General features: G+C 47.0%; 1 protein-coding gene across 1 annotated transcript in view; it reads right to left on the bottom strand.

Annotated features, from left to right (window-relative positions):
• Positions 1–22,662, bottom strand: part of LOC139276787 (monoglyceride lipase-like) — a 119,337-nt gene extending 96,675 nt beyond the window's left edge. Inside the window, exons 1-2 of the mRNA XM_070894792.1 lie at positions 22,519–22,662; positions 12,283–12,404 (exon numbers count right to left, since the gene is read on the bottom strand). Of these exons, the coding sequence (XP_070750893.1) occupies positions 12,283–12,404; positions 22,519–22,662 (266 nt within the window). The remainder of the gene's footprint in view (positions 1–12,282; positions 12,405–22,518) is intronic.
• Positions 22,663–23,577: the final 915 nt, after the last annotated feature.

Here is a 23,577-nt window from a genome sequence, read left to right as displayed (position 1 = left end):
ATTAAAACACTCTACCTAAACACACGCAGCATTCAAAATAAAGTAAATGAGTTGACGGCACAAATCATTACAAATGGGTATGATTTGGTGGCCATTACAGAAACGTGGTTGCAGGGTGGCCAAGACTGGGAATTAAACATACAGAGGTATCTGACAATTCGGAAAGATAGACAAGAAGGGAAAGGAGGTGGGGTAGCTCTGTTAATAAAGGATGATATCAGGGCAGTTGTGAGAGACGATATTGGCTCTAATGAACAAAATGTTGAATCATTGTGGGTGGAGATTAGAGATAGTAAGGGGAAAAAGTCACTGGTGGGCGTAGTTTATAGGCCCCCAAATAATAACTTCATGGTGGGGCGCGCAATAATCAAGGGAATAATTGAGGCATGTGAAAAAGGAACGGCAGTAATCATGGGGGATTTTAACCTACATATCGATTGGTCAAATCAAATCGCACGGGGTAGCCTTGAGGAGGAATTCATAGAATGCATACGGGATTGTTTCTTAGAACAGTATGTTACAGAATCTACAAGGGAGCAAGCTATCTTCGATCTTGTCCTGTGTAATGAGACAGGAATAATAAACGATCTCCTAGTAAAAGATCTTCTCGGAATGAATGATCACAGTATGGTTGAATTTGTAATACAGATTGAGGGTGAGGAAGTAGTGTCTCAAACGAGCGTACTATGCTTAAACAAAGGGGACTACAGTGGGATGAGGGCAGAGTTGGCTAAAGTAGACTGGGAACACAGACTAAATGGTGGCACAATTGAGGAACAGTGGAGGACTTTTAAGGAGCTCTTTCATAGTGCTCAACAAAAATATATTCCAGTGAAAAAGAAGGGCGGTAAGAGAAGGGATAACCAGCCGTGGATAACCAAGGAAATAAAGGAGAGTATCAAATTAAATACCAATGCGTATAAGGTGGCCAAGGTTAGTGGGAAACGAGAAGATTGGGAAAATTTTAAACGACAGCAAAGAATGACTAAGAAAGCAATAAAGAAAGGAAAGATAGATTACAAAAGTAAACATGCGCAAAACATAAAAACAGATAGTAAAAGCTTTTACTGATATATAAAACGGAAAAGAGTGACTAAAGTAAATGTTGGTCCCTCAGAAGTTGAGAAGGGGGATTTAATAATGGGAAATGTGGAAATGGCTGAGACCTTAAACAATTATTTTGCTTCGGTCTTCACAGTGGAAGACACAAAAACCATGCCAAAAATTGCTGGTCACGGGAATGTGGGAAGGGAGGACCTTGAGACAATCACTATCACGAGGGGGGTAGTGCTGGACAGGCTAATGGGACTCAAGGTAGACAAGTCCCCTGGTCCTGATGAAATTCATCCCAGGGTATTAAAAGAGATGGCAGAAGTTATAGCAGATGCATTCGTTATAATCTACCAAAATTCTCTGGAATCTGGGGAGGTACCAGCGGATTGGAAAGCAGCTAATGTAACGCCTCTGTTTACAAAAGGGGGTAGACAAAAGGCAGGTAACTATAGATCGGTTAGTTTAACATCTGTAGTGGGGAAAATGCTTGAAGCTATCATTAAGGAAGAAATAGCGGGACATCTAGATAGGAATAGTGCAATCAAGCAGACGCAACATGGAATTATGAAGGGGAAATCATGTTTAACTAATTTACTGGAATTCTTTGAGGATATAACGAGCATGTTGGATAGAGGTGTACCGATGGATGTGGTGTATTTAGATTTCCAAAAGGCATTCGATAAGGTGCCACACAAAAGGTATGCAGAAGATAAAGGTATGCGGAGTCAGAGGAAATGTATTAGCATGGATCAAGAATTGGCTGGCTAACAGAAAGCAGAGAGTCGGGATAAATGGGTCCTTTTCGGGTTGGAAATCAGTGGTTAGTGGTGTGCCACAGGGATCGGTGCTGGGACCACAACTGTTTACAATATACATAGATGACCTGGAAGAGGGGACAGAGTGTAGTGTAACAAAATTTGCAGATGACACAAAGATTAGTGGGAAAGGAGATTGTGTAGAGGACACAGAGAGGCTGCAAAGAGATTTAGATAGGTTAAGCGAATGGGCTAAGGTTTGGCAGATGGAATACAATGTCTGAAAATGTGAGGTCATCCACCTTAGAAAAAAAACAGTAAAAGGGAATATTATTTGAATGGGGAGAAATTACAACATGCTGTGGTGCAGAGGAACCTGGGGGTCCTTGTGCATGAATCCCAAAAAGTTAGTTTGCAGGTGCAGCAGGTAATCAGGAAGGCAAATGGAATGTTGGCCTTCATTGTAAGAGGGATGGAGTACAAAAGCAGGGAGGTCCTGCTGCAACTGTACAGGGTATTGGTGAGGCCGCACCTGGAGTACTGCGTGCAGTTTTGATCACCTTACTTAAGAAAGGATATACTAGCTTTGGAGGGGGTACAGAGACGATTCACTCGGCTGGTTCCGGAGATGAGGGGGTTACATTATGATGATAGATTGAGTAGTCTGGGTCTTTACTCGTTGGAGTTCAGAAGGATGAGGGATGAGCTTATAGAAACATTTAAAATAATGAAAGGGATGGACAAGATAGAGGCAAAGAGGTTGTTTCCACTGGTCGGGGAGACTAGAACTAGGGGACACAGCCTCAAAATACGGGGGAGCCAATTTAAAACCGAGTTGAGAAGGAATTTCTTCTCCCAGAGAGTTGTGAATCTGTGGAATTCTCTGCCCAAGGAAGCAGTTGAGGCTAGCTCATTGAATGTATTCAAAGCACAGATAGATAGATTTTTAACCAATATGGGAATTAAGGGTTATGGAGAGCGGCGGATAAGTGGAGCTGAGTCCACGGCCAGATCAGCCATGATCTTGTTGAATGGCGGAGCAGTCTCAAGGGTCTAGATGGCCTACTCCTGTTCCTAATTCTTATGTTCTTATGTACCTTCATACTAACTTTTTGTGTTTCATGCACAAGGACTCCCAGGTCCTTCTGTACTGCAGCATTTTGCAATTTTCTCCACTTAAGTTATAATTTGCTTTTCTATTTTTCTGTCAAAGTCGATAACCTCACATTTTCCCACATTATGCTCCATTTGCCAATTTTTTGCCCACTTGCTTAGCCTGTCTATATCCCTTTGCAGATTTTTTGTGTCTTCCTCACAATTTGCTTTCCCACCCATCTTTGTATCATCAGCAAACTTGGCTACATTACACTCGGCCCCTTCATCCAAGTCATTAATATAGATTGTAAATAGTTGAGGCCCCAGCACCGATCCCTGCGGCACTCCACTCATTACTGTTTTTGTTAGTCAGCCAATCCTCTATCCATGCTAATATATTACCTCCAACTCCGTGAACTTTTATCTTGTGCAGTAACCTTTTATGCGGCACCTTATTGAACGCCTTCTGGAAATCCAAATACACATCTACTGGTTCCCCCTTATCCACCCTGCTTGTTACATCCTCAAAGAACTCCAGCAAATTTGTCAAACATGATTTTCCTTTCATAAAACCATGCTGACTCTGCTTGATTGAATTATGCTTTTCCAAATGTCCCGCTATTGCTTCCTTTATAATGGACTCCAGCATTTTCCCATTGATAGATCTTAGGCTAACTGGTCTGTAGTTTGCTGCTTTTTGTCTGCCTCCTTTTTTTTTTTAAAATAGGGGCGTAACATTTATGGTTTTCCAATCCGCTGGGACCACCCCAGAATCCAGGGAATTTTGGTAGATTACAACCTATGCATCCACTATCTTTGCAGCCACTTCTCTTAAGACTCTAGGATGTAAGCCATCAGGTCCTGGGGACGTCCGCCTTTAGTCCCCTTATTTTACCTAGTACTACTTCTTTAGTGATAGTGATTGTATCATCACTCCCTCCCTATAACCCTTTGATTATGCACTATTGGGATGTTTTTAGTGTCTTCTACCGTGAAGACCGATACAAAATATTTGTTCAATGTCTCTGCCATTTCCCTGTTCTCCATTATTATTTCCCAGTCTCATTCTCTTGGGGACCAACATTTACTTTAGCCACTCTTTTCCTTTTTATGTACCTGTAGAAACTCTTACGATCTGTTTTTATATTCCGTGCTCGTAATCTATCTTCCCTGTCTATCATTTTTTAGTCGTTCTTTGCTGGCTTTTGAAAGTTTCCCAATCCTCTGGCCTCCCACTAGTCTTGGCCACATTGTATGCCCTTGTTTTCAACTTGATACCATCCCTTATTTCCTTAGTTAGCCATGGATTGTTATCCCTTTTCTTACAGCCTTTCCTACTCATTGGGATATATTTTTGTTGAGAGTTATGAAATATCTCCTTAAATGTCTGCCACTGCTCATCAACCATCCTGTACTTTAATCTATTTTCCCAGTCCACTTTAGCCAACTCTGCCTTCATACCTTTGTAGTCTCCTTTATTTAAGCTTAGGACACTGGTTTGAGATTCAACTTTCTCATCCTCCAACTGAATTTGAAATTTAACCATGTTATGGTCACTAATTCCTACAGGATCCTTTACTAGGAGATCATTTATTAATCCTGAATCATTACACAGGATCAGATCCAAGATAGCCTGCCCCTTCATTGGTTCCGCAACGTACTGTTCAAGGAAACTATCCCGGATACACTCGATGAACTCTTCCTTAAGGCTACTCTGGCCAATTTGCTTTGTCCAATCAATATGAAAGTTAAAATTGGCCATGATTATTGCCATTCCTTTTTTTACATGCCTCTATTATTTCTTGATTTATGCTCCATCCAACAGTGTAGCTACTGTTAGGGAGCCAAAAGACGATGCCCATCAGCAACTTTTTCTCCAACACGGTCTCTCTGGGAGTCCACCATCGTCTGCAGACTGGTAATGATGGGCTCCATGGTGTGTGCAGAGCTCTGCACAATGCTGGAGGCAGGCTCCTCCACGTTCCTTACCACTGCCGAGAGGCTCTCGGGCACCTTTGCCATTGCACCTATGATATCAGAGTGCATGGCTATCACTCTTTGTGTGAATGCCTCCCCATCGAGGTCTTCATCCGAATCCTGTGGAGCACAACTCGATGAATGTACCCTCCGGGGAGATGGCTCCCGAGGTTCGCTTTCCCTTGCTGCAGCCCGTAGACCTTGTGCATCACCCAGTGCAGACCCCTCTACTAGCCTAACCTCTAAGGAACGTGTAGTGCCAGTATCTGAGCTGGTGCCTGTGGGTGAGAGAAGCAATGATGCAATGCTCAGCTCCTCCTCCTGCTCTTCCTCTCCCCCCAGAATGTCTTGGAGGGGGCTCTGGTGCAGGATCGACAGATTTTGCCTGGGTATCTGAAAGCATAAATGGCACAAGACTTGCATTAAGGTGAGGGCAGTGGGGCAGGAATGGAGCAAGGAATGCAGACAGTATCAGGAGCTGGAAAGTGGTAAAGCCTTCTGATGTGGGCGGGGCGGGGGGGCGGTGGAGTGGTATGAGAAAAGAAGGGGGATAAAGATACTGTTGTTGCCCACAGCGGGGTCGACATCTCTGCCAGCCATCACCCTGCGGGCACTCACTCATCAAAGTCAGAAAGGGGGCCACAGTTCAGGTTTCCCATCTCCAGTCCTCTACTGCTCCTGTCTATTATGTGCTACCTTGGCCTTCAAAAGAAAGGAGCTCGTTTGATTAAGAGTCCAGCTATGCATGTGAAAAATATGCCTGCCATGGTTGAATAGCTGTGAACGTCGGCAAGGCGTGAGATGAGGATGTGAATGCGAGTATCTGAAGATGCTTGGTGGTTGAGTGGTGTGGAAGTGGTGATTTGCATAGTGTGCAGAGACAGAGGTTGAGAGGCTGATATGGAGGAGGCGTGGAAGCTTGTACTCATCTTCACCACCCGACATAGGTCGCTGAATTATTTGCGGCACTGGGTGAGGCTTCTCTGCACCACAGTGCTGGCCGACACCTCCTGGGCCACATCTTGCCACATGGCACGGAACACCTTCAGTGATGGCCTCCTTCCCGATGCAGGGAACAGGGACTCCCTCCTGGTCTCCAGTGCCCTGCCAACGCCTCCAGAGCTACCTCGTTGAATCTTGTGGCCCTTTCCCTTGAAGGGGGATTAGCAGCAGCCATTTCACAATCTTCCTCTGCTCCAGAGATCACTGACTGAAGTGCAGCAATGCTGCAAATGAGCAGCAGCAGGTTGACATGACCACCCCTTTAAGAGCCAGATCAAGCTGGAGTCAAGAATTGAAGGCTGATTGCTGAATGGAACTCAGCTGTAATTGGGTAAGAGGCTGAGTAGCACCCCTGCAGTGCCCAGCTGAGGCCACTAGCGCCTCAGTTATCGCCCCTCTTCACACTGGGGCGAAAGCACCCAATATTCCATAATTTGGCAAGGCATCTCACTGGATGCTAAATTTTCTAAAAGTAAAAAATTACCTCCGATTATTCGGATATGGGCATCGCTGGCAAGACTGGCATTCACTGCCCAACCTAATTGCCTTTGAGATGATGGAGGGTAAGCTCTTTCTTGAACTGCTTCAGTCGTGTGGTGAAGGTACTCCCACATGCTTTTAGGTAGGGAGTTCCAGGATTTTGACCCAGCAACATATCAGGATGGGAAACATGGAGGTGATGGTGCTCCCATGCGCCTGCTGTCCTTGTCCTTCTAGGTGACGGAGATCGCGCGTTTAGGAGGTGCTGTCGATGTAGCCTTGACACGTTGCAGCAGTGTATCTTGCAGGTGGTACACACTGCAACCAAGGTGTGCCAGTGGTGGAGGGAGTGAATGTTTAAGGTGGTGGACCAAGTGGGCTGCTTTGTCCTGGATGGTGTTGAGCTTCTTGAGTGTTGTTGGAGCTGCACTCATCCAGACAAGTGGAGAGTATTCTATCACACTCCTGAAATCTGCCTTATAGGTGGTGGATAGGCTTTGGGGAGTCAGGAGGTGAGTCATTCACTGCAGAATACACAGCCTCTGACCTGCTCTCGTTTATGTGGCTGGTCCAGTTAAGTGTCTGATCAATGGTGACCCCCAGGAGGTTAATGGTGGGAGATTTGACAATGGTAATGCCATTGAATGTCAAGGTAAGATGGTTAGAGACTCTTTTGTTGGAGATGGTCATTGCCTGGCACTTGTGAGGCATGAATGTTATTTGCCACCATCAGTCCAAGCCTGAATGTTGTCCAGGACTTGTTGCATGCGTTCATGGACTGCTTCATTCTCTGGGGAGTTGCGAATGGAACTGAACATTGTAATCATTAATGAACAGCTCCACTTCTGACCTTATGATGGAGGGAAGATTATTGATGAAGCAGCTGAAGATGTTTGGGCCTAGGACACGGCCCTGAGGAACTCCTGCAGCAATGTCCTGGGGCTGAGATGATTGGCCTCCAACAACCACAACCATCTTCCTTTGTGCTCGGTATGACTCCAGCCAGTTGATTACAAGACAACGAGATAGAAGTTTTTAACATTGTGAAAAGATAGGACGATGTAGATAGAAGCATACTGTTTCCAGTAGTTGAGGAACCATAAATTCAATGTTAAATGCAAGAGATTTAGAACAGAGGGCAGAAGAAACTCAGAGAGTTATGAGGCTGTGGAATTTACTTGCAGGGTTAGTGGATGAGGCGGAAACTGTGTCAACAATTAGGATTAGACTACATAGGTTGCTGAAGGGAAAGGAGTTGAAAGGTTCCGGACAGGGCGGTTAAATGTGATTAGAACTATATGTTGATATGGAGAGTAAATGGGACAGGAACTGGTTGGGCCGAATGGCTTGTTTCTGTGTTTACATTAAATCTGCAGCAAGAAACAGGCCAATTGGTCCAACTGATCTGTTTAAGATTCACAAAAGACCCCCCTGACCCCTCTTCATCGAACCCTAGCAAAATATCCTTCAATTCCTTTCTCCTTCATTTAAACTTTCCCTTTAGTATATCTATGCTATTTACCTCAATGACTCCCTGTGGTAGCAGTTCCACATTCTCACTACTCTCTGTTAAAGAGGTTTCTCCTGAATTTCCTATTGGACTTATTAGTAACAATCTTATATCTATGACCTCTAGTTTTGAACTCCCTCAGAAGTGGAAACATCTTCTCTACATCTACCTTATCGAAATCTTTCATGATTTTAAAGACCTCCATTAGGGCACCCCTCAGCCTTCTCTTTTGTAAAGAAAAAGCCCCAGGCTGTTCAGCCTTTGCTGAGAAATATATTTTCTCAGTTCTGGTATTATCCTTGTGGATCGTTTTTGCACCTTCTCCAGTGCCTCTGTATCCTTTTTATAATATGACCAGAACTGTGCACAGTACTTGTAAGTCATTAGATTGATTCGTGCGATGAGAGGGCTGTCTTGTGATGAGAGATTGTGTAAAATGGGCCTATACTCTCTGGAGTTTAGAAGAATGGGAGGTGATCTTGTTGAAATATACAAGATTCTGAAGGGGATTGACAGGGTAGATGCTGAGAGGTTGTTTCCCCTGGCTAGAGTATGTAGAACTAGGGGTCACAGTCTCAGGATAAGGGGTAGGTCATTTAAGACAGAGATGAGGAGGATATTCTTCACTCAGAGGGTTGTGAATCTTTGGAATTCTCTACCGCAGAATTGAAGGCTGAGACAGATAGATTTTTGGAGTCTAGGGGAATCAAAGGATATGGTGATCGGGCGGGAAAGTGGAGTTGAGGTCGATGATCAGCCATGATCTTATTGAATGGTGGAGCAGGCTCGAGGAGCCGAATGGCCTACTCCTGTTCCTAATTCTTATGTTCTTATGTTCTTCGACCTCTATGTATTCAGTCATTGAATGGAAGGGTATCCATTTTACCAAAGTGAGCAGTAAAATATTACTTTCAATTACCTTTACTTAAATCCTAATGAAATGATCGATATTACAGGGACAATCCAGATGGCTACAATTGTGAAAAGTTGAGGAAGGGAAAGAATCATTATACAACCATATACCTCGCACTTTTTTTGTTGTACTGGGAAGTGGGCGTCGCTGGCAAGGTCGGCATTTATTGCCCATCCTTAAATGCCCTTGAGAAGGTGGTGGTGAGCCACCTTCTTGAACCGCTGCAGTCCGTGTGGTGAAGGTTCTCCCACAGTGCTGTTAGGGAGGGAGGTCCAGGATCTTGACCCAGCGATGATGAAGGAACGGCCGAAATATTTCCAAGTCAGGCTGGTGTGTGACTTGGAGGGGAACTTGCAGGTGATGGTGCTATCATGCGCCTGCTGCCGTTGTCCTTCTGACATCCTTTGTACAAAGTAATTTATTGCCGGTGAAATATCTGACTGTATAATGAGCGAGACATGAATCGTTCATCCTTCTTACTGATTATCCCACCGTGTTTTGCACGGGGCACAAAGAGATTTGTGTTCAATCCCAGCCACCCTTAATTGGATAAACAGGATTTGCCTGTCAGGCATTCTCAGTTTACACAGGGGGAAGAAAGAAAATTATTTCATAACATTGCAAAAACACCGCAAACGATACTTTCAAGTTAGTCCAGGAAATTCCCGAATAAATAATAATTTAAAAATCACATCCACGAATGGCTGGGCAGTATATATATCTGACGAAATGTCATCGATCTGAAATGTTAACTCTGTTTCTCTCTCCACAGATGCTGTCTGACCTGCTGAGTATTTCCAGCATTATCTGTTTTTATTTCAGATTCTCAGCACCCGCAGTATTTTGCTTTTGTACATTTAAATCTAACCTGTTATTAATTAAAATGAGGTGATTTAAAAAGATAACACACACAACAACAGCTTGGATTTGTATAGAGCCTTTAACATAATAAAATGTCCCAAGGCGCTTTACACGAGTATCATAAAACAACATTTGACACCGAGCCACATAAGGAGAGATTAGGGCAGATGACCAAAAGCTTCATCAAAGAGGTAGGTTTCAAGGAGGGTCTTAAGAAGGAAAGAGAGGTGGAGAGGCAGAGAGATTTAGGGAGGGAATTACAGAGCTTGGGTCCCAGGCAACTGAAGGCACGAATTAAAATCAGGGATGCTCAAGAGACTAGAATTAGAGGAGCGTACAAAACTCAGGGGCTTGTGGGGATGGAGGAGATAAGAACATGAAGAATTAAGAGCAGGAGTAGGCCATGTGACCCTTCGAGTCTGCTCCTCCATTTAATAAAATAATGGCTGATCTTCGACCTCAACTCCACTGTCCCGCCCGATCCCCATATCCCTTGCTTCCCCTAGAGTCCAAATTTTTTTATCTCAGCCTTGAATATACTCAACGGCTGAGCATCAACAGCCCTTTGGGGTAGAGAATTCCAAAGATTCACAACCCTCAGAGATTGCAGAGATAGGGAGCAGCGAGGCCATGGAGGGATTTGTAAATAAGATGAGAATTTTAAAATCGAAGCGTTGCTTAACCGGGAGCCAATGTAGGTCAGTGAGCACAGGGGTGCTGGGCTATGTTCCCTATCATTTCTTTGGCCCTGCGCAGCCCCTTTAAGTGGCTGTGTTGGCCATTCAAATTACCGCTCATGTGTGGTTGTTACATTGAAATTCCAGCTGCACGGGTTCCCTGTAGCAGTATGCGGCCATGGCCATGCATCTAACGGGAAACACAGGGGTGAGCGGGACTTGGTGCGAGTTAGGACACAGGCAGCTGAGTTTTGGTTCACCTCAATTGTACGTAGAGTAGAACGTAGGAGGCCTGCCAGGAGTGCGTTGGAATAGTCAAGTCTAGAGATAATGAGGGCATGGATGAGGGCTTCAGTAGCAGATGAGCTAAGACAGGGGCGGGTGCGGAGGGGGCGGGAGGGAGACATGCAATTTTACAGAGGTGGAAATAGGCAGTTTTATGGCTTTGCTCATCCAGAACTGGATGTCGGACAAGCAGTCTGACAATTTAGAGACAGTGGAGTGGTCAAGAGAAGTGGTGGTGAGGTAGAGCTGGGCGTCATCAGCATACAGATAGAAACTGATGTGGTGTTTTTGGATGATGTTGCCAAGGGGCAGCATGTAGGTGAGGCATAGGATGGGGCTAAGGATAGATCCTTGGGGGGCACCAGAGATAACAATGTCTGAGTGGGAAGAGAAGCCATTGCAGGTGATTCTTTGGCTACAATTAGATAGATAAGAATGGAACCAGGCGAGTGTAGTCCCACCCAGCTGGATGTCAGTGGGGAGGTGTTGGAGAAGGATGGAATGGTCAACCGTGTCAAAGGCTGCAGACAGGTCAAGAAGAATGAGGAGGGATGGTTTACCTTTGTCACAGTCACATAGGATGTCATTTGAGACTGTAGCAGGAACGGAAACCCGATTGGACGGATTCAAACGCAGAGTTCTGGGAAAGATGGGCATGGATTTGGGTGGCGACATGTTCCAAGGACTTTGGAGAGGAAAGGGAGGTAGGAGATGGGGTTTGCAAGGCCGGAGGGGTTGACAGTTGTTTTTTTGTGGAGAGTGGTGATTTTAAGGAGAGGGGACAGTACCTCAGGAGAGAGAACCGTTAACACTATCAGCTAACATAGGACTCAGAAAAGGAAGTTGGGTAGTCAGTTTGGTGGGAATAGGGTCAAGGGAACAGGAAGTGGGTCACGTAGACAGGATGAGTGAAGAGAGGTCATGAGGAGTGATGGGAGAGAAACTGGAGAGAGACGAGTGTTCAGGGATAGGATGGGGGGAACCTTAGAGGAAGTTTACCCCGGTGGGCTAGGGGAAGAAGGGAAGTGGCAGAGGCAGCTGATCGGATGGTCTCAATCTTAGAGGCAAAGAAGTACATGAGCTCCTCGCACTTGTTGGAGGCGAGTGTGGAGGAGGCAGAGGAGAGGGGTTTAAGAAGACGGTTTGCAGTAGTGAAAAGAAGCCAGGGATTATCTTTGCATTCCAGAATTATCCTGGAATAATGAGCAATTTTGGCAGAGCGAGCAGGACCCGATAGTGCTTTACGTGGTCCAGCCAGAACTGGCGGTGAATGGCTAAACCAGTTATCCGCCACATCCGTTCAAATCTGAAATTAGTCCTTGGACTGAAGGGAGCGAAGATGAGGACCATACCAGGGGAATGGCTAAGGTGTGAGAGTGTAATAGTTCCTGTTGAATGGACAGCCCAAGGCTGGGACAATTGGGATTTTGTAAGTGAATTATGATCTCTTGTGGGGGCCTTGAAACATTGCCTGATACCCGAGAATGCTTCTCCTCAGTCTGATCAATTTCACTTGCCCCATCCAACTCTTTCCTCCCCTGTTTAAACTGGGCGGGATATGAAATTGCATCTGCATAATACATGATATGAAAAACTCACTCAACAACCGAGTGCCATTAAGTTAAACCAGAACCAAAAACCTTTTCTTGTTTTTATATTGAAGGTAAAGCTAACCTGGGCTGCGTTTTTGGCATCCAATATCTGCAGAATAAGTAATTCCCATCTGCGTTGATTAAATGCGGCAGGTCCCTGTAAAACACGCCTTGAGGTGTCACCCGGTCATCCGGTTCCTGCGACTTCCCAAGGCAACACCAATAGCAACAGTGTGATTTAGCACACATCTCGTTAAAAGAGGGAGACAGAACAAATCGACGAGTTACATCTTCCTTGTTTCTTTGAATGATTAAGAAACATTGTAGCCATAATAACTCTCCATGGAGTCACGCCCTTTGCCCCGGTGACACATCACAATCCATGTGTGAAACACACGCCACAGAACACAGCACCAACCTCAAATTATTACACGTAACGGATCGCGAAACAATCAGATAACACACGGGAATTCTTATTGCGATATCAAGACGCCCTTCACCCTCACTTGCCCACAACCCCCTAAAAGGTTGTAAGGTCTTTTTTAATTAAAAAAAAAACGCTCCCTTCCCTCTCACTCAGAATTGCAGAGTATGAAACCAGAGCGACTGCCTCCTTTGCTAATTTGGTATTTTGTTTCAAAAAGAGGGAGAGAGACAGACCCGGGTACAGGAGGAGGCAGCACTTTGTGCTCATGTATGTACACACGCCAGCTTTCGTCCCAACCTTGAATAAATAAGGACACATTACACACGACACTGATGAATCCAATACATTAGTCCCAGACACAACTATTTTGATCATAATTTTAAACCAAGTGCCACCTTTTGGTTCTTTGCTTAATAATTCATGGCAACACATTGCTATTAAGAATAGTTGGTTTATTAGCAAAGGTTTAACAATCACACGACACATTGCCAGTTCAACTATTTTAGTTGCGATCAGTAATCAAGTGTTCCCTGATTAAAGGGGGCACACTCCAAAACCTTTTCAAGTGCTCCATTGTTTTTTTTGAGGATACTGAAACACAAATTATACAAGTGGCTCCTGGCTAAAAAGGGCAGGGAGCACGAAAACCAGCAAATTAAACAAATTAACATATAGACATAAAATCAAATTAAAATTTGGTTGCCGGGGGTGATGATGCACTCCAGTCCCTCCGGCGCCCACCTCTCGCGGAAGGCCGCGAGCGTACTGGTAGACACCGCGTGCTCCATCTCCAGGGACACCCTGGCTCGGATGTAACCACAAAAGGGAGGCAGACAGTCGGGCTGAATGACCCCCTCGACCGCCTGCTGCCTGGACCGGTTAATGCCCCCCTTGGCAATGCCCAGGAGCAGTCCTACAAGGAGGCCTTCCGACCTGCTCACTCCCCTCCGCACAGGGTGCCCAAAGATCAGGAGTGTGGGACTGAAGTGCAACCAGAATTTGAGGAGCAGCCCCTTCAAATAATGGAACAAGAGCTGCAACCTCGCACCTTCGATAAAAACATGGAACACGGACTCTTCCAGACTGCAGAAATTACAGGCGGCCTGGGAGCCCATGAACCGACTTAAAAATTTATTGCACGGGACTGCTCCGTGCAACATCCTCCAGGCCAACTCCCCAATAAATAGAGGGAGGACTCCCATGTAGAGTGCATTCCATTGGGGACCCCCGCCTCCTCCGGACGGCAAGATGGTACGCCATAGTGTGTTCGGACGGCAGACGAGGATGGCAAAGTGGAGAGTGTGCAAGAGCAGCCCATACAGGAATCCCTCCGCACAGAACTGAAAGGCACAGAGAGGATTTCCCCGAGGAGGCTCAAGTTATGAGGCGCCGGCTCCCGAGGGAGGTTTCAGGGCTTGGCGCCGATGAGGAATTCCATCCGGACGGGGGTCTGTTCGGACGGGATCTCCCACGTGCTTGAGCCTCCTCGACACACCTAATGGAGTCAGGGCCCAGTGCTGTTTTAATGACTAGATGGCATTGGCCACGTGCCGGACGGCGTCCCAGTTTAGGCGCTGTGCCAGCACGTCTGACGCCATCCAGCCCACTCCTCCGCCATCGAGCAGGTCCCTGACCCTGGTCACCTCGCCAGCCACAGCCCTCTCGTCCACCTGCCACCTAAAACCTCGATCAAGTGCCCCCTTTTGGTGAGGTTAATTAGGAATCCAGAACTCTTTTTGGGAGGAAACTAAAACATTAAATCATTAAATCGTGTCCCCCCAATCTGGGGGGCACACCAAACATTTCCAAGGCCCTTTTTTTTGTGTTTTTCTTTTGTTTTTTTGTTTTTTTGTTTTTTTTAAAGTTTTTTTTTGAGCACTAAAATCATTTTTTTTCCTCCAAGTGCCCCTATAAAAGGGGAGGGGGACACTAAAAACACCGGCAATTAAAACAAATTAAACTTTAAAACATAAAATCAAATTAAAATTTGGTTGCCGGGCGTGACGATGCACTCCAGTCCCTCCGGTGCCCACCTCTTGCGGAAGGCCGCGAGCGTACCGGTGGACACCGCGTGCTCCATCTCCAAGGACACCCTGGCGCGGATGTACGCGCGGAAGAGAGGCAGGCAGTCAGGTTGAACGACCCCCTTGACCGCCCGCTGCCTGGACCGGCTGATGGCACCCTTGGCCGTGCCCAGGAGCAGTCCTAAGAGGAGGCCCTCGGACCTACCCGCTCCCCTCCGCACAGGGTGCCCAAAGATCAGGAGTGTGGGACTGAAGTGCAGCCAGAATTTCAGGAGCAGCCCCTTTAAATAATAAAACAGGGGCTGCAACCTCGTGCATTCAATAAAAACATGGAACACGGACTCTTCCAGACCGCAGAAATTGCAGGCGGCCTGGGAGCCCGTGAACCGGCTTAAAAATTTATTGCACAGGACTGCTCCGTGCACCACCCTCCAGGCCAAGTCCCCGATAAATAGTGGGAGGACTCCCGTGTAGAGTGCCCTCCATCGGGGACCCCCGCCTCCTCTGGACGGCAAGATGGTACACCATGGCGTGTCCGGACGGCAGGCGAGGATGGCAAAGTGGAGAGTGTGCAGGAGCAGCCCGTACAGGAAACCCCTCCGTGCAGAACTGAAAGGCACGGAGGGGATTTCCTCGAGGCGGCTCAAGTTGTGAGGCGTCGGCTTCCGAGGGAGGTTCCGGGGTTTGGCGCCGATGAGGAATTCCGTCCGGACGGGGGTCTGTTCCGTCGGGATCTCCCACGTGCTTGAGCCTCCTCGACACACCTAATGGAGTCAGGGCCCAGTGCTGTTTTAATGACTAGATGGCATTGGTCACGCGCCGGATGGCGTCCCAGTTTAGGCGCTGTGCCAGCACGTCTGACACCATCCAGCCCACTCCTCCGCCATCGAGCAGGTCCCTGACCCTGGTCACCTCGCCAGCCACAGCCCTCTCATCCACCTGCCACCTAAAACCTCGATCAAGTGCCCCCTTTTGGTGAGGTTAATTAGGAATCCAGATGTAGATAATTGGGAATCCAGATTTGGCTAATTGAAAATCTAGATGTGGTTAATTGCATATCTGATTAGTAAATGTTTTAAATGACTTATAGATTGTCATTGGGCACGAATCTCAATATTCCTGTTCACATAGGACATGCATGTAAACTTTAAACTTTCTGTTGGTAAAAAAGTGAGATGAGAAGCAGAGTGTGCAAGTGTTTTTTTGATCGTTGTGCGTGCTTCACTTCCTTGGCTACTGAATGATATTTGTTAAGTCAAGTACATTTACCTGTATTGGATGTGAGGCTTTTTCCACTGGCTAAAACAGTGTCACCCACAGCTGTGGCTACTCAATGGTTTCTACTGGACACCGCTGGGCGAGACAAAACATACTCCACCGTCAGAGCCAGAAGCTGGTAGAAATCAGCTTTGCAATTATGCAGAGAGTAATGGACAAGCCATCTTCTAAATAAAAGAAAGACAATTTTGGGTGAGAAATTCATTTGAATAGTGCCAGCCGTTAGTGCCCGAGAGGGGCGCTAACGCACCGCTAAGTGCTTACCGGCCGAGCGCTGTGCTAACAGCGCCTCCCACGAACCTGAGTGCAGGTGTAGCTGTGGCCTCGAGCGCCACCCACTTGCTGACATCAGTGACTGTGCAACACCCCGTTAGCGCCCGGACACGAACTTCAGTGGGATCGCCTGCCTTACCGCCTGGCACTAATCGCGGCAGAAAAAACAGGCGTTCACAGCTGTCAGAGAGGCTCCCGGGGCGCTAATTAAAGGGATGAGCAGTTGGGTCTTTATCAGTTAAGAAACTGAGATGTGCTTGTGTCATGTATCTTACATTATTATATATAACTGTATCCTAACATGCTATACATGACTGTAATAAGATATGACCTGTAACCACCAGCATACCTTACCACCAGGGGTGCACTTGCAAGAGACAGGTATATAAGGACAGGTCTCAGGCAAGTGCAGCATTCCAGAGCTGTGAAATAAAGGTGCAGGTCCAGAGTGACCTTGACTTCACTACATGCCTCGTGTGAATCTGTACTGAGGGGACAGGATTTTACAGTGGCGACGAGTTACGAGATTACAGAATCCACAGAATGGCGAACAACGGATCAGATGAAAAGTACAATGCGGGAAACAATTGGGAGGACTTTATAGAAAGGCTCCAGCAAAGCTTTGTAACCAAAGACTGGTTAGGCGACGATAAGGCAGACAAGAGAAGAGCCCATCTCTTGACCAGCTGTGGCTCGAAAACATAAGCTTTTATGAAGGATCTGCTGGCACCTGAGAAACCAGCAAGCATGTCGTTTGAAGAATTGAGCACACTGGTAAGAGACTACCTGAAGCTAGCGAGCAGCCTACACATGGCCAGACACAGGTTCTACAACTATAGACGCTGTGTGGGCCAGAGCACACCCGACTTCGTGGCGGAACTTCGGAGGTTGGCTAGTTTATGTGAGTTCTCCGATGAACTGAGGAGAGAAATGCTGAGAGACTTTTTCATTGAAGGAATAGGCCACACAAAGGCATATTCTGAAAGCTCATAGAGACTAAGAACCTGACCTTAGAGGCAGCAGCACTGGTTGCACAGACATTCTTGGTAGGGGAAGAAGAAACGAGGTTGATTTACAATGCAGGTACGACAACTAACGAAATATCGGAACAAGAAGTTCACAGCACTAAACAAGCTGCTACCCACACACACAGACAAAACAGGGGGAACAGGCTCTCGACAGCAGGCAGAAGCCATCAAGGGCCACAGGCCGTTCACACCTCATCTACCCACAATGCGAGCAATCAATTACAAACTGAGAGAAGCCTAAGAGAGATCAGCCAGATGCAGCTCATTGTTTGGGAACACTTTGATCAATGGAACAGGTCTGTGCTGGAGGTGTGGGGGTGGGCACTTGTCAACGGGATGTCGATTTCAGCAGGCTGTTTGCAGAAATTGTGAATATACAGGGCATTTGGCCCGCATGTGCAAAAATACGGCAGCTCAGCTGGTATACGAAACGGATGGGTCGGAAAGCGGACCAGAAGATGGTGGGGACAGTACCCGGGACACCGATGTACAGCGGGTCAACACGATCAATGGCCGCTGCTCCTACAACAGGACGCCTCCTATAATGATGAGGGTCCTACTCAACGGGATATCTGTCAACATGGAGCTGGAAACGGGAGCGAGTCAATCTCTCATGGACGCTCAACAATTTGAACAACTGTGGCCGCATAAAAGAGACAGACCAAAATTCACAAGGGTTGACACCAAACTAAGGACCTATACCAAAGAAATTGTACCAGTCCTCGGCAGCTCTCTGTCACACACAAAGGGACAGTGAACCGACTTCCCCTGTGGATTGTCCCCGGAGACCCCCCAGCACTGCTGGGGAGAAGCTGGCTGGCAAAACTAAACTGGAAATGGGATGATGTCCATGCCATGTCATTAGAGGAACAGACCTCCTGCTCAACAGTTATAAAGCGATTTGAACATCTCTTTCAGCCAGGTGTGGGCACTTTCAAAGGGGCCAAAGTCAAAATCTACATCACACAGGATGCTAGACCGGTCCATCACAAGGCCAGAGCTGTACCCTATGTAATGAGAGAAAAGATTGAACACGAACTAGACAGGCTTCTGCGGGAAGGCATTATATCACCTGTGGAATTTAACGACTGGGAAAGTCCCATCGTCCCAGTCATGAAGCCTGATGGATCCGTACGAATCTGTGGGGACTACAAATCTACCATAAACAGAGCCTCCCGACAGGACCAGTACCCGCTGCCCAGAGTGGAGGACTTATTTGCCACATTGGCTGGAGGTAAACTTTTCTCAAAATTAGACCTCACATCTGCGTATATTGCGCAAGAATTGACCGAGGAATCCAAGCTACTCACCACCATCAACACACATCGAGGCCTTTTGCAATCGATGCCCATTCAGCATCAGGTCTGCAGCTGCCATATTCCAGCGCAACATGGAGAGTCTGCTCAAGTCCATCCCGCGGACGGTTGTATTTCAAGACAACATACTTATTACGGGCAGGGACACCGACTCCCATCTCTGTAATTTGGAGGAAGTACTAAAGCAGTTGGATCGGGTAGGCTGACGAGTCAAGAAATCCAAGTGCCTGTTTCTCGCACCCGAGGTTGAATTTTTGGGCAGAAGGATTGCTGCTGATGGAATCCGCCCAACAGAGTCCAAAACAGAAGCAATTCGCCTGGCACCCAGGCCCCGGAATGTCTCAGAACTACGCGCCTTTCTCGGGCTACTCATTTACTTTGGGAACTTTATGTAGAACTTGAGCATGCTGCTGGAGCTACTCAGGAAGGGGTTTGGGGGGGACGCCCAGGAACGTGCCTTCAATAAGGCCTTCTGTGTTCCACCAGTGTTTTGACTTTCTTTGACCCAGGTAAAAAGCTAGTTCTCACACGCAATGCGTCAACGTTTTGGGTCGGGTGCGTTTTGCAACATGTCAATAGTGCGGGTACATTACAACCCATAGCTTATGCCTCCAGGTCACTTTCGAGGGCAGAGCGTGTGTATGGAATGGTAGAGAAGGAGGCGCTCGTGTGCGTGTACGGTGTCAAAAAGATGCACCAATACCTTTTCGGGGCCAAGTTCGCGTTAGAAACCGACCACAAGCCCCTCACGTCCCTCCTATCCGAGAGCAAGGCAATAAACGGCAACGCCTCGGTGCGAATTCAACGGTGGGCACTCATGCTGGTGTCCTACGACTATACCATAAGGCACAGACCAGGCACAGACAACTGTGCTGACGCGCTCAGCAGGCTACCCCTGGTCTGATGAACAGACTGTGAGATAGTCATGGCAATCAATGCCTTTGAGTCCACAGGTTCGCCCATGACGGCTCGCCAAATCAGAGCCTGGACGGCCAGCGACCCCACGTTATCCTTAGTAAAAAGATGTGTCCTAACCGGTGACTGGGCAGAGGCTCGCGATGCCTGCCCCGAGGAATTAAAACCCTTTCACAGGCGCATGCATGAGCTATCACTACAAGCAGACTGCCTGATGTGGGGCAGCCGAGTAGTCATGCCTCTGCGAGGCAGAGAGGCATTTGTCCGGGAGCTCCACTGCGAGCACCCGGGGATCGTTCTAATGAAGGCCATAGCCAGATCCCACGTCTGGTGGCCTGGTATTGACGCGGACTTGGAGCTCTGCGTCCGAAGGTGCACCATTTGTGCCCAACTCAGCAATGCCCCCAGGGAGGCACCACTGAGCTCCTGGCCCTGGCCTACCAAACCGTGGTCTCGGGTGCACGTAGACTATGTGGGCCCATTCATGGGCAAAATGTTCCTCGTAGTTGTAGATGCATTTTCAAAGTGGATCGAATGCGCCATTTTAAACTCGAGCACAGCCTCCACCACTGTGGAGAGCCTCGCAACCATGTTTGCAACGCACAGAATCCCTGACATATTGGTCAGTGACAATGGTCCATGCTTCACCAGTGCAGAATTCCAAGACTTTATAATTGACCACGGCATAAATCACTTCAAGCCGGCCTCCAACGGCCAGGTGGAGAGAGCAGTGCAAATCATTAAACAAGGCAAGCTTAAAATCCAAGGTTCCACGCTGCAGGGTCGCATGTCGCGACTGCTGCTGGCATACAGATCTCGTCCGCACTCACTGACTGGGATGCCCCCCGCGCAACTGTTGATGAAAAAGACTTTAAAAACAAGGCTCTCATTAATCTTCCCAGACATGTACGAAATCTTTGAGGCAAAGCACCATAAGCTGACTGAGTACCATGACAGAAATTCGAGGGGGAGATGGAATGAGATAGGGGACAATGTGTTTGTACTAAACTATGGCAGGGGTCCCAAATGGCTTGCAGGGACAGTAACGGGCAAGGAAGGAAACAGGCTACTGGTAGTACAAATGGACAATGGCAAAACCTGCCGGAGGCATGTAGACCAAGTCAAAAGCAGATTTACCAACAACACTGCGGAACCAGAGGCAGAATACAATGTGGAACTCGCACCACACCTGGTGGACAGACAGAGGGAACAACCTGAGGAAAGGGCAATCCCAACAGACAGCCCAGGTGAGTCAACAACAATCACACCAATCTAAACAGACAGCCCAGGCGAGATACCAGCAACCACACCCAAAGAAAAACAGACACCAAGGCAAACAACTGAACCACAACTCAGACGTTCCACGTGAGAGCGTAGACCACCTGAGAGACTGAACCTATAAAGACCATAAGACCTTAGGGGAGGGCGATGTCATGTATCTTATATTATTATATATAACTGTATCCTAACATGCTATACATGACTGTAATAAGATAGGACCTGTAACCACCAGCATACCTTACCACCAGGGGTGCACTTGCAAGAGACAGTTATATAAGAACAGGTCTCAGGCAAGTGCAGCATTTCAGAGCTGTGAAATAAAGGTGCAGATCCAGAGTGACCTTGACTTCACTACATGCCTCATGTGAATCTGTACTGAGGGGACAGGACTTTACAGCTTGCACTTTCTTTCCATTGATTTCACTTTCTTTTCTGTCTAACGCTCTTCCTGATGTTTAAATTAGCTCCCTTGCATTTGTTTCTAAGTGTTCAGGTGCTCCAGCTAACGTTCCCTTTAAGCACCAGGATGCTGGTATTACAGCACCAGAACTTCGTTAGGGTGCCGCGCCAGCGCCCCGTGATTCCAGTTTAGCGCCCTAAGAGAAGTGTGGAACACTTCCCTTAGTGCGCCACTCCACTCTTGATGCTGGATTTTCATAGAAACATAGAAACATAGAAATCTACAGTGCAGAGGAGGTCATTTCGGCCCATCATGTCAGCGCCGACCGACAAAGAACCACACTGCTCTCGGTCAGCAGCCCTGAAGGTTACATATAAACCGATGAACAATGAACAATGGTGGGAAGGTAAAGAGCATCCGGCCCAACCAGTCCGCCCCACACAACTGTGGCACCTCTTGCACCGCAACATTCTGTAGTCCACCCCAAGCAGAGCCATGCAATCTCCTGGGAGAGACAAAAAAACAGGTAAAAACCCAGGCCAATTGGGGAAAAGAAAATCTGGGAAAATTCCTCTCCGACCCATCCACGTGATCGAAACTAGTCCAGGAGATCACCCTCATCGTATTCGATTCCCTGCAGTACTTACCATTGTATCTGCGCCAGCCAACAAGAGGTTATCCAGTCTCCTCCCACTTACCAGCTTTAGGTCTGTAACCCTGCAGGTTACGGCACTTCAAGTGACCATCCAAGCACCTTTAAATGTGGTGAGGGTTTCTGCCTCTACCACCCTTCCAGACAGTGAGTTCCAGACCCCCACCACCCTCTGTGTGAAGAAGCATTCCCTCAAATCCTCTCTGAACCTTCCACCAACTACCTTAAAACTATACACCCCTCCACCAAAGAAAATAGGCTCTTGCTATCCACTATATCGAGGCCCCTCAAAATTTTATACACCTCAATGAGGTCTCCTCTCAGCCTCCTCTGTTCCCAAGAGAACAAACCCAGCCTATCCAATCTGTCCTCAGAGCTAAGATTCTCCATTCTAGGCAGTATCCTTGTAAATCTCCTCTGCACCCTCTCCAGTGCAATCACGTCCTTCCTATAATATGGCGACCAGAACTGCACGCAGTATTCCAGCTGTGGCCTAACCAGAGTCGTATACAATTTAAGCATAACCTACCTGCTCTTGTATTCTATGCCTCGAGCAATAAAGGCAAGCATTCTGTATGCCTTCTTAACCACCTTATCCATCTGGCCTGCTACTTTCAGGGATCTGGACAAGCACTCCAAGGTCCCTTTGTTCATCTACACTTCTGAGTAGCCTACCGTTTAATGTGTATACCCTTTCCTTAGTAGCCCTCCCCAAGTGCATTACCTCATACCTCTCCGAATTAAATTCCATTTGCCACTGTTCTGCCCACCTGACCAGTAGCTTGATATCCTCCAGCAATCCATGACTTTCCTCTTCATTATCAACCACACAGCCAATTTTAGTGTCATCTGCAAACTTCTTAATCATACCCCCTATATTCAAATCTAGATCATTGATATATACCACAAAAAGCAAGGGACCCTGGTACTGAGCCCTGTGGAACCACACTGGAAACATCCTTCCAGTCACAAAAACATCCATCAACCATTACCCTTTGTTCCCTACCTCTAAGCCCATTTTGGACCCAACTTGCCACTTTGCCCTGGATCCCAGGGATTTTTAATTTCGTGACCAGTCTGCCATGTGGAACCTTATCAAAAGCTTTGCTAAAGTCCATATACACTACATTGTACGCATTACCTTCATCGACCCTCCTGGTTACCTCCTCGGAAAATTCAATCAGGTTAGTCAAACACGATTTTCCCTTAACAAATCCATACTGATTGTCCCTGATTAATCCTTGCCTTTCCAAATGTAGATTTATCCTGTCTTTCAGGATTTTTTTTCAATAATTTTCCCACCACTGAGGTTAGGTTGACAGGCTTGTAATTACTCAGCCTATCCCTTTCTCCCTTCTTAAACAAGGGTACCACATTAGCAGTCTGCCAGTCCTCTGGCAGTATGTCCAAATCCAAAATGATGGTCAAGGCCTCTGCTATTTCCTTTTTTACTTCACTCAACAGCCTGGGATACACTTCATCCGGGCCTGGGGACTTATCCACTTTCAAAGCTGCTAAACGTCTTAATACCTCTTCTCTCACAGTGTTTATTTCATCCAGAATTTCACACTCCTCCTCGACAACAGTATCTGCATTGCCCCTTTCCTTTGTGAAAACTGACACAAAGTATTCATTAAGAATCATACCAACATTTTCCGCCTCCACACAGAGCTTACCCTCATGGTCTTTAATAGGCCCTACTCTTCCTTTAGTTATCCTCTTGCTCTTAATATATTTATAGAACATCTTTGAGTATTCCTTAACTTTACTTGCCAAGAATTTT

This window comes from Pristiophorus japonicus, chromosome 12 (genome assembly GCF_044704955.1).
Source record: "Pristiophorus japonicus isolate sPriJap1 chromosome 12, sPriJap1.hap1, whole genome shotgun sequence".
NCBI classification, from domain to species: Eukaryota; Metazoa; Chordata; class Chondrichthyes; family Pristiophoridae; genus Pristiophorus; species Pristiophorus japonicus.
The sequence above is the reverse complement of the archived record's forward strand: the minus strand, read 5'-3'. Positions and strand labels throughout refer to the sequence as shown.